Source organism: Martes martes, assembly GCF_963455335.1.
Source record: "Martes martes genome assembly, chromosome: 9".
NCBI lineage: Eukaryota > Metazoa > Chordata > Mammalia > Carnivora > Mustelidae > Martes > Martes martes.
In genome coordinates this window covers 20,257,300-20,269,182 of record NC_137896.1, presented here as the reverse complement: position 1 = coordinate 20,269,182, position 11,883 = coordinate 20,257,300, and the positions used below count along the sequence as shown (strand labels likewise).

The 11,883-nt window shown below is 53.3% G+C and overlaps 1 protein-coding gene across 2 annotated transcripts; it reads right to left on the bottom strand.

The window, feature by feature from the left end:
* Positions 1-3,487: 3,487 nt before the first annotated feature.
* LOC308349687 (uncharacterized protein) lies at positions 3,488-11,314 on the bottom strand. Of its 2 annotated transcripts, XR_013967480.1 has the most exons (5): positions 11,163-11,310; positions 10,525-10,679; positions 9,322-9,393; positions 3,941-4,037; positions 3,488-3,828 (listed from the first exon to the last, which is right to left on the bottom strand). XR_013967480.1 is itself a non-coding variant. In XM_080814484.1 (4 exons), exons 2-4 carry the CDS (start codon positions 10,644-10,646, stop codon positions 3,547-3,549), a joined length of 501 nt encoding a protein of 166 aa, XP_080670610.1. In that variant the 5' UTR covers positions 10,647-10,679; positions 11,163-11,314; the 3' UTR covers positions 3,488-3,546. The 2 variants fall into 2 exon arrangements, 1 of the variants encoding a protein (XP_080670610.1); XM_080814484.1 differs by lacking the exon at positions 9,322-9,393 and having other exon boundaries at positions 11,163-11,314.
* Between the last annotated feature and the right edge of the window lie 569 nt (positions 11,315-11,883).

The window sequence follows — 11,883 nt, the reverse complement described above, 5'->3', positions numbered from 1 at the left end:
TAGTGCTAGGCTTACCCCCGAGGCATGCCTGCGCCCATCTTCCCCTGTGGGTGTGCAGGGTTGCCATGTACGGACACTCAGGCCGTGCACTGTATAGCTCTTGGGAGCGCCATTCACATTAATACAGAGCATTGTCTGTAGCCGACATGCAGAGATGGTGAGACAGGCTACAGAAATGGCTTGATTTAAACCAAGGTTTTTCAACCTCAGCATGATGAACATTTTAGGCCAGATCATCCTTTGTTTTGAGGGGCCATCCTTTTACATTGTAGGATGTTTAGTAGCTCCCAGGCCTCTACTCACTAGATAGGAGCACACACCCCCCACACAATGGTGCCCAGCACAAACATATCCAAACATGGCCAAAAGCCCCCTGCGTTAGATAAAATAGTGCCGTGTTGAGGACCACAAAGGAAAGGATGTTCTCCCAGCACATCCTACTCTGGTGAAAGCCCATGTTAGCCCATCCCAGGGGAAGACAGAAAGTTCCAACTTCACCCCAAGTGGCTGGTCTTACTAATAAAGCCACTGGAAAGCATCTGAAGGGCAAAGCCCTTGTGGATTTTTCTAGCCCCAAGAGGTACCCTAAGTAGAAGATAGCTAAACTTGCTGAGGGCCAAATGTGTGCCAGAAACAGAAATCTAGTTTTATGATCAGTGTGGGAGCTCTCCAGAAAGCACAGCCCTGGACCACAATGTTTGCACTGCTGAAGCATAAAAAGTCCAAAGACATCTGGAGATTTTTTAATCATCAAAGCTTTATTCATAAAACTGAGCTTTTCATTCGGTGGGTGGGCGGGGGTAGGGGGGAGCTATCTGCCTTGATTGGGGAGAACACTTCCTGTTACAGAGATGCCCCAACAGTTGTTGGGATACTGACAGCAAAGACAGCAACTAGATGTAAAGCCTGGTTCCTTCAATACCACCTATGAGTATCAGGTATGCATCTTATGCCACAAAACTAGGGTGGAAAAAGGTCTCATTTCATTATGTTGGCTAAATTAAGTATAATTTCCTCTGTGCCATTTATTGAACTATTAGGAAATTCTTTCCCCATTGTTGCTGGATATCCTTATTCCCTCAGAGATATGTAAAGGTCCTGGGGTATTCCCTAGTCCCAAACATTGGGGACCCCCACTGGTGTCCGGCCTAGTCTTGTGTGCTGCTAAGTTACCTGTCCAGTGAGCCAGCATTGTCCCCTGAAGGCAGGAAGTCCTATCTTTCCAAGCCAGTCTTGGGCAAAAGGTTTTGTGCCCAAGATCATTTCCTCTGGCTCCTCCATCAGAAGTCTGTCACCATCCTTCCCCTGTCACCAAGAAGGCAGCTTTGTGAGGGGTCTTGTCATTGCCATGTGAAGAACCCCACCCTCTTCCAAGATGATGGATGACTTTTCTGACCTGACCACTTCTGCCGCGCCCTTGACTCTGACTTTCAACCCCCAATCCTTCTGGGACAATTCAGCAAGAGTCCTCCTGAATGCCCCTGGGTGACCCATCTTCTTTCTCCACCTTCATTCCTGTGGGACCTTTCTGAAGCTTGGCCAGTCTCTGGGCTCCCTTGTCGAGCCTGTGTTAACAGCCCATTCAGGATTTCCCCAAATGGCTATCACAATGCTGGGGTAATTTTCAGCTGAAATCTGTGACCAAAAATTGACATTCACTTGTATTTTAAGAGCTTGGCATGTCACCTGGATCTCTGGTTTACCGTAATGGACTGTAGTTCTGAATAAGCTGAGGCCTCCTATGTGTGTTGTTCGGAGCAGTATCCCCAATACCTCCAGCAGCGGCCAACACGAGTGCATGTTCCACAGTCAGCATGTGACACGTTATCTACAGACCTTCCAGGCATACCTTAAGGGCACAAATTATCCTATTTTCCATTGTACCCCTACTTCTAGCAAGGTATCTGGCTCATAAATGCTTTTCCTTTTAATGAATGAACCTCCACTCTGACGAGCTCGCCATACTCCCAGCTCTTAATTCTGCCATGGAAATCTCCCACTCCCGGGTCCACCAGGCCTTCCACGAAGCTTGCACATTTCCCAACAACGATCACGGCTCCCTGATGTTAAGCCCTGTTCCTGAGTCACGGTGGTGGCAATGCTCGTCTCAGATTTCCTCAGGCCCTCAAGACTTGGCATGGCTCGGGCTTCCCATGCCGCAGTGTGAGGCAGGCATGACCGGTGCCCGGTGGGACACTCGAAGTGTCTCTACACATGCTTAAGTACTGGCCCACGTTCTGCTGCTGCCCCTCCACAGCAGCAACCATTACCAACCAGTCACAGCTCAAGTGGACCCAGATCCTTCCCTTGGCATCTTCTCAACTACAACCGGCTGACTAAAGGTGGCCAAAAAAAAAAAAAAAAGTCAAGACAGTCCACAGGGAAGGCAAAAAAAAAAAAAAAAAAAAAAAGACGACTTCTGGATGCCTGTATCAGGAACTGGCTGGCAGAGTGAACACTCTGGCCATGAAGAACACCTGCCCCCGCAGAGGAGCCCACCCAGGTGTCAACTCATCATGGCAAGTTCGATTTCAAATGCAGTAATTGGACAATTAACTCCAGCCTTTCATCACGGCCTTTGGGACCTGCTTCCTCATGGAGACCCGTCCATCTATAACGTGGGAATTAAAAAGTTCACACATGCACAGCCTTAGACCAGCCTCACATGATTGCAATTACTGATTTACCCCAATTATCTCCAAAAGCCCGGCCGAGGATACCCACAAGGGCAGCCGCTCCGTGTTCACCCTTCTCCCTCTCACCTTCACAGCGGAACCTGTCCGCTCAACCTCTGACATCGTGTATTTTACTCCCCAAGTAAACTGACCGACTCATCCCAGTTTACCCAGGACCTTTCTAGATTTAACAAGTCAGTCCAATGTCCTAGGAAACCCCTCAATCCCAGGCAAACTAGGGCAGTTGGCCACAAAAGCAGGCATTTACTCATGAGCCAGGCCCCAGAACTCTGGCCAACCCAGCTTCTTCAATGACATCAGTGCCTACCTCACTCCAGCCCACTGTCACCAGTCCCCTTCCCAAGCCCTGGCCTGACCACTCCTCAAACCTTCCACTCCTTCATGGGCCTGAATCTGAGCCAGCTACCGGCACCTGGTTACCTCCCAGTCCCAAGGCAACATCTCAGACTGTGGCCTGTGTGCCAAGCCCCAGGAGCATGGCAAGAGAGGCTCAGGGGATGAAAACAAGACTGGCCTGTGATCCACTTCTCCACGTCCAACCTCAGGGGCAAGCAACTTGTTACAGACTTTAAAAGGCAGAAGAGCAAGGGGCACCTGGGTGGCTCAGTGGGTTAAAGCCTCTGCCTTCAGCTCAGGTCATGATCTCAGGGTCCTGGGATCGAGCCCCGCATCGGGCTCTCTGCTCAGCAGGGAGCCTGCTTCCCTTCCTCTCTCTCTGCCTGCCTCTCTGCCTACTTGTGATCTCTGTCTGTCCAATAAATAAAATCTTAAAAAAAATAAAAGGCAGAAGAATGAGTCCATAAGGTTTATTGAATGGGTGGCAGAAAGGAAAGTGATGGGCAGCTGCAATTCAAGAGGAAAAAGCCTTGGTCACTAAGGTCATTCCAGGCACAGCAGAGGGACAGGGGGCTGGCCTTCTCTGTCCATGGCTTCTCAGGGCCCTGCTGTCAAGACTCGGAGCCCACTGATGTGGACCCCAGCCCCAGCCCCTGCCCTCTGAGCTCCTGTGTGGAGTGCAGAGCTGATCCATGACGCTCCGAGGGAGAGCAAGAGGAGGTGCTCTGGGGATGCGTCCTGCGGGGTCTCCCTCGCCCTCCTCTGCTCCTCTCGTGTCCGCTAACACCAAGAGAATCTTAAAAACAAAAACAAAACTAGTGAGACCAATGGTTTCGAGTTCCCACCCACAGAGAAGCAAACCAGGTTACCCCCCGCCTGTGGGTCCCCAGCACTTGGCAGTAACTCACCTTGGAGAGACGTACCAGCAAACCCAGATCCCAAGTCATCCCGAGGGCCCCTGACTCATGGCCTTGGGACTTCATCAGCTCCAGATTTAAGGCTGACCTACGAGGGAGAAGCAGCATACACGCCTTCAGTCTCCGTTGCCTCCTTCCCCCAAGGGACATCACTGAGAGGGTCCCCGTCAGCTAGGCCTAAGCGCCCAGTTTATGCACGCCATGCTAGTTTGTGGTGAGCCCTGTGCCTGAAAGGGGTTAATCTGATCGAGCAAAAGGCTCTCAGGTCACCAACCTGATTGAGCAAAGGTTCTCAGAGCCCCTTCAGCCAGGACACCACACCAGGTGCACAGTCTATAAACGGCTGCCTGCATCTTTTCCCGATTGGCAGAGGAACAAGGTCTGCGGTTTGGCATTGCCAGCAACACGACTGTGTCTATCTTACAGTAACACAGCCGTGTTTATCCTATGCAACCTTGAACTAGGACGCTCTGGCTTTTATTAACACAAGCTCAGCAGCCCAGAAATGGTAGTCAAGGTCAAATCACATTGCTGTGATTAAGTAAGCTTACAAAAGAATGAACTAATAAACGTTATGTGGCATTCTGTGGATAATCATCCTGGTGTCCCTCTCGTCTTCTTTAACATTCCCTTGCCCCTCAGCCCTGACACCCTTGCCGCGCCGGCCGCGACACTAGGTTATCACCAGAATAGAAAGGATAATAAAGGAAGAACATCTTCAAACGTCAACGCTGCCAGACCCACTTGAAGGAGAACGAGAAGACATCACGAATGCTTGAGGACACTGTACGAAGGACCCCCCCACCCCAACTCGATCCCTAGGGCTCTACACCCAGAGGTTTGAATTACCAGGTCTGGAGTGGGGCATTGGGTAATTTTTTTCAGAATGGTCACCATTGTCCCTTAAATCCTCCAGGCTGGCTGAGGAGCCTGGGCCCAGGAACTAGGCTGTGGGATAGGACAAGCCCCTGAGGCAAAGGGGCGGAGAGCAGGTGTGAAAGCCAAGGGCACTCTCTTGGGTTCTCCAACCTGGCTTCTGGGCACCAGGTGGTACGTCATTCTCACTACCCCCACCTCGGAGCGAGATGGGAACAAAACCACCTGGCACGACAGGCTCCCATCTGCAACACAAGACCCAAATGTAAAGAAAAGAGATCTCAGGACCTAGACAGGAGCCCCAACCAAAAGTGGGGGTCAAAGGGATGGACACCTTGACCTCAACTCCAACCTCAGCGCCCTTGTTACCTGCGAGCCAGGACATGCCTCTCAGTGGCCCCAGGCTATATTATCTCTCAGGGGCCCCAGGCTGTCTGTCTCTCTCAGGGGCACGAGGCTGTCTCTCTCAGGGGCCCCAGGCTGTCTCTCCCACGGGCATGAGGCTGTCTCTCTCTCTCTCAGGGGCCCCAGGATGTCTCTCTCAGGGACACCAGGCTATCTCTCTCAGCGGCCCCAAGCTGTCTCTCTCAGGGGCCTCAGGCTGTCTCTCCCAGGGATACCAGGTTGTAACTGTCTACGAAGTGAAGGCACCGCGGCGGGTCTCTGGTCCTGGAACACATCGGCAGGGCACCACGTGCAAGGCAGCCAGTCAGCCTGCTGCGGATGGATGCCCACACTGAGTGCCCTGTCAGCAACACCACCCTCCCAGGCGAGAACCAGAAAGCAGGCTAGGAAGTCTGTAGTCTATAAATACAGACTTCAAAGATCCACAGGCCTGAGAAATTCTTCTTCAGTCAACCCCCTGGGTCGCCCTTCCCAAAAGAACCCACAAAGCACAGATGAAGTCAGTGAAAGGAAAGCTACAGACAGGGCTATCCGTCAACACATTCTCCTCCCATCACTGACTGACAAGAAAACTCCCCCGGCTCTGGCAGACCATGACAAATGAGAACTTCTTCTATTGACTCAGAACTGAGAGAACTCCCCCACGGCCCTACAGCAGGCCCCACCTGTATTTCTCTTTCTCCATTTATCTGACATCACTGACAGCTCCTAGAGAAGCAATCCACTGTGCTCAAGAAAGTAAGGGAGCAAAGACAAACACACACACAAGCAATGAATTCACACGCTGTCCTGTGTTCTCATGGGCTAGCTTCTACTCCCACAAATTCATAAAGTAGAACCCATGATTTGGGATTCTCCCGTGTACCCTCAAGCACTATTATGAACTTAGTCCAGGGTGAGGTCCACATAGAAATGTATAGACTGATTTCTGACACAGGGATTTGAAATGTGAAAAGACAGAATGAGCCCCCAGAGATCAGGGGGCTAGCCCAGTCACCGCATCACATGGGAGCCAGAAAAGGCCCAAGCTCTGAAGGGAATGGCAGAAAGAAAGTTAATGTGGGGCACGCCAGGGTGGCTCAGTGGGTTGAGCCTCTGCCTTCAGTTCAGGTCATATCTCAGGGTCCTGGGATCAAGCCCTATGTCAGGCTCCATGCTCAGCGGGGAGCCTGCTTCCCGGCCCCCTCTCTGCCTGCCTCTCTGCCTAATTGTGATCTCTCTATCAAATAAATAAATTAAATCTTAAAAAAAAAAAAAAAGAAAGAAAGAAAGAAAAAGAAAGGAAAGCTAATGTGGCAAAGCTCCAAGGTTTAGAAGGGGACGGCTGGCTGGACCCTTCAAACACAGAACTTTTTTCAGTGATTCCTTTCCCTGTCCTATCAATGACCAGGGCAAAGACAGCCTGTGTCACTTTTGGATGCAGGAGCAGAAAAAGGCACAAAGAGAGCCAGGAAGGATGGGAGGCTGGTACCAGGAGCCTGAGGAATGGCCTGAGTGAGAGCGCCACAGCCAACGCTGAGCCCCAGCAGCTTCTGTTGTACCCTGCAGAGACCCTATAACACTTCCCTGCCACAGAGAGTCAAGACACTTCAGCATAAAAATTAGAATTGCTGGTGTGCCTGGGTGGCTTTTGGTTAAGTGTCTCAGGTTTCAGCTCAGGTCATGACCTCATGGATGGCAGAAGCGCGCCCTGAGTTAGGCTCTACACTCGACGCGGAGTCTGCCTGCAGAGTTTTGCTCTCCTCCCCGCACTTCTCTCTGAAATAAATAAATCTTAAAAAAAAAAAAAAGAAAAGGAAATGCTTTCGGCTAGAAAAGATCAGGATCACGTGGTCACACCACCACCATGAAAAAGTCCTTCACGGCTATCCCAGCTATGTTTTTCAGAGGAAGTGGAGATTAGAAATAGGTCACAAAGCTACATGGGTTCAGGGGCCGGCCCAGGGATCTCCGGTGCCTCAAGCTACATGCTTTCCATCAGGGCACACCGGAAAGGGAGCTGCCCCGGGGAGGCCCTCCCCTGAGCAGCTTTCTTGAGGCCCACCCTCTCTCAGCATGTGAGGGACTGCCCATAGCAAGGACGTTAACTGCGAGCGCACTTCCTCACCCAAACCCCAGGGCACAAGAATGGGACTTCACAGATGCACAAAACAAACTTCCAGAGAGAGATCTGGACACCGTACCTCGGGCCCCACAGCCTAGTCCCGACTGGGAAGACGGCACCGCTCATGGAGCTTCTGCCCACGCAGAATCCCCTGCAAGACGCAAGGCACGTGTGAGCGCTCGCAGCAGGCCCAGGCGGGCACAGTGGCCGGCAGACCACGGCACTCACAAACACGGCCTGTTGCTACTAGTATCTGAAAGGCCACACGCTACTGCCTCAGGGACAAGAATTTTACTCTAGAAAGGGGTCTGCAGATCACCTGTGACAGGAGTAACATCAGTGTTAACCTATGTGCTTGAGAACAACCTGTCACATGGAGCAACAGTCTATGTCAAAAGGTTGTGGAGGCCAGGTTTGGGGGACACACCACGCTGACCGGCAGCAACGAGCATGGAGCAGGAGGGGTAACGGGGTGGGGGGGGCGGGCATGTCCTCCATCTAATGTGTAAGGGCAGCTTCCATATATATGAACTATGACACATGCTGCCCAGCTGGGTCACCACTCCATTCCCTTTCCCTCAATCTAAGGGCTGGGGAACACCGCCCCCTACGAACCATGGGCCCAGCGGATGACCAGGATGAGAAAGAACACCCCCAGGGAGAGAAGGATGCCTCAGCCTCGACCAGGCAGGCTGGCTCAAGAGCCCTGCCTCCACACTGACACATCACAATGGGATAAGCCCACTGCCTCACCACGTGGCACTTTGGTCTCCTCCGTCTTGTGGTTTTGGTTTTGGTTTTGTTTTTAAGATTTTATTTATTTATTTATTTGACAGTGGGGGGGTGGGGAGTACAAGCAGGGGGAGTGGGAGAGGGAGAAGCAGGCTTCCCACTGAGCAGGGAGCCCGATATGGGGCTCTATCCCAGGACCTGAGATAATGACCTGAGCCGAAGGCAGACGCTTAACGACTGAGCCACCCAGGCACCCCTCCTCCATCTTGTTTTGTTCAAGTGCTATGTGTCAGGCACCAAGAAAGAGCCACTGCCCTGAAGATTACAGCAAAGGGGATGTGACAAGCAAATCACCAATGTCCAGTGTGACCAGGGCTGAGGAGTGGGGCTGAGGGTGTGGGGAAAAAAGTGCAATGAGGAGGCAAAGAAAGCTTCCTGGGGGGAGGCCTTGGAGAAGAGGGACCCCACCATGACTCTACCACTGGCCCGTGAACAGAAACACCCCAAGGAAGGGACCTTCTTGGCCAAGAGGGCATTGAGTGAGCCACACGGTGCCAGGTACGAGGAAGTAACACAAGTCAGTGGGAAGAAAGACATGTATGAAAGCTCCAGAGTTTGGAAGGGACAGGATGACCCCTTCTAACACGGGGAAATGCTTTCAGCAACTCCTCTCCCTGCACTATCAATGACCAGGGCACAGGCAGCCCACGATCACTTTTGAATGCAGGAGCAGAAAAGGGCATGAGTGAGCCGAGAAGGGAAGCCTTGGCTGGGCAGCAGCCTGGGAACTGGCCTGAACTCGGAGCCTGGCACACAGGCCCATGATCACACTGACAGCCTGATATCACAGAAGCTTCCTCTCCCTTGCACGGGTAATTTACCATGCCCACCCAAGAGATAAAGTGGTGACTGACGATGTAGAAATACTGAGGATTCGTGGTTCTGGAAGACTAAATGTGAGTGGTCATATAACATGTGCTCAGCTCTGCACCAAAGAGGAATCTCGGTTTGCCTCTAAAATGCAGCCCTCTGACCATCCCAATGCTGCCGCCTTCCACGTCACGGGAGCCTTCATCAGGGGCTCTCAGGAACAAAAGAGGGCCCAGACCTGCGCCCACCAGATCCAGGGGACACAGCTGGGAACACAGGGAAGCAGCCTTTCCCTGCACTCATCCCCACCCCTCAACACCTGAACACCTCGGGCCTCACAGCCCACAGACTTGAGCTCTAGAGAACCAGGTAGGACACCACTTACCTGGGACCTCCCGATCCAGGTTCTCCCTGAGGTCGCCTCTCACATACCTGGAACCGCAGTCACGAGACATTCCTGCAGGGGACAAGAAGCACTTGGCACTGCTTTACCTGTCTGGAAAACCTCTATGCTCACAAACAAGAAAACACTGAGGGAGTGTGGGTCTTAGGAGGTAAATGCACTGAAAGTCTCCCTCCCGGCATGTACCTCGTGCTCCATCACCTAGGGCTGTCCTAATCTGGAACCCCTGAACATAAAGAAAGCCTTGCAACTTTTTCTGTGCCTGCATTACCAGTGACCAGAACACAGGCAGCATGTAATCCCTTCAAACATGGGCAGAAAGCAACACATGGCTGCAGAAGTTAGAGACCAGAGTCAGAAGACCACAGCGGTGGTTCCCACAACCAACTCAGACATGCACTGAGGCAGGACCCACGCTCGTGCTTCCTTTATAAAACCTCACAGAAACAGAAACCATCCTGAGCCAGGCACAGAGAGCCCGCCATAAGACAGCAGGTGCCCAGAGGCACCTAAAAGGTGGGGAGGAGGAGGAAGTGTGGGAAAGCTCCAGAGTTTGGAAGGGACAGGAAGGGACCCTCCAAACACGGGGAAGCGCTTTCAGCAACTCCTCTCCCTGCACTATCAATGACCAGGACACAGAAAGACCATGATCACTTTCGAATGCAGGTACGGAAAAGGCAAAAGGTGAGCCAGGAAGAGAAGTCCCTATTAGCCCCCCAGCTGCTCTGCCAAGCTCAGGATCCTGGGCATCATCCCTCCTTCACGTAAAGACTCCATCTCCCATCATTAAGGGGAAGACCAACTCCTGGCAAAAACGCCTACAGTGTTCATTCACCCCACACATACAGCTTGAGTTCCTACAACGTGCCAGGCACCCTGGGCTCAAATACAAAGGATACACAGGACAACTCTGTCCTCCCAGAGCTCTAAAAAGAAACTGAAGCTCAGGACAAGGAAGGAGCTGAGCCCGGGTTATGCGGCTGGCCACCGGCTGAACCAGCATCTGAACCCAGACCTCTCTGACCCCAAACCCACACCTACCACACCAGACCCCCTTCTGCGCAAGCGCTTTGCAAGAAGAAAGCTCTCAGAACCTGCGCTCCAGGATCACCTCCCGCCTCACCGCGCTGTGCCAGGAAGGCAACCAGCCCCCTGGTCAAGGGGCTCGGGCCCAGCAGCACTTACCCAGTAGGCCTCACCCCTGCACACAGGGGCGGCCTCAGGCGCGGCGGATCAGGGTCCTGCGGGACAGAAGCGGGTGCTGCCTGCCGCACGGCCCGCAAAGCCGTCCAAGGGACAGTCTCCATCTGCTTCCCAGACAGCCGCAGAGCCCGCACGGCCTGGGCACGCAAGACAACAGGGAAGGGGCTTTAGTGCCAGGCGGGGAGGGAGCAATCACACGCTGCCCCTCTGGGGCCCTGCGAGCGCCCCCAACTGAAAGCTCAGACAACAGCTCTGCCCAACCGGGGTTTTCACGCTCTCCGTCAACGACACGTGACGGCAAAACGGGTTCACGCTCCTCAGGTCACTTCGGAGGCAAACGATGAGTGGTTCTGGGGGACTCAGGGTCCGGAGGTGGGTGCGTGAGAGCAAATCGCGGGGGCCCGGGCTGGAGATCCGACCCGGGGCCCCTTTCTCGAGGACCCGCCTCCCGAGAGGACCGCACCCAGCGGAGGGACCGGACACGGATCCAGGAGCGAGGCCCGGAATCCGGGTTCCGGGCTGAACTCCGCCAGCTCTCCCCGCCCCCTCGGGCCTCAGTTTCCCCTGGAGGTGCGGGGGGACGCAGAGCACGCGCCCAGCGATCCCCGCAGTGGACTCACCTCGGGCGCCCCGACCTACGACGCGGAACAGCAGCGCTGACAGAGCAGACCGCGCAGGAAGGTGCGGATGTCTGGGGATTGCGGGAGGTGGACCCGGGCGGCGTGGGACTCCGTGGCAGGCAGCAGCACAGCAGGACACGCCTCAACCGCCCAGCGCCGGCGGAAATGCAGCTGGAGGGCGGGCTGCGGCCTAGAGCGGCGTCTTCGGGGGCGGATCCCGCGCAAGCGATCCTGTCGCGCCCTCTGGTGGCACGGAGCTCAAATTCTGACTCCGTAGGGCTTTGGATCATTTCCAAGACCCACCCGGAATTTTGGAAATAACATTCCGTCGCTTATTTTGCTTTTCTCTTTATTCTGTTTTTGCCACTGCTTTGTCATTAACTTATAGAAATGGTTAGTCTTCCGCTTGAGCAGCTGTGATTAGCAAGAGCTCATGTTGGTTTCAGGTAGTCTGGACATTAGGGTTTTTGCCTGATGGACCACGCATTCTCAGTACCTAGTTTAATGACTGGCCCAATTGAACCAGTAAATGAATTCTGACCATATATTTCTTTTTTTTTAATATTTTATTTATTTATTATTTGACAGACAGAGATCACAAGCAGGCAGAGAGGCAGGCAGAGAGAGAGGAGGAAGCAGGCTCCCCGCTGAGCAGAGAGCCCGATGTGGGACTCGATCCCAGGAAGCTGGGATCATGACCTGAGCCGAAAGCAGAGGCTTT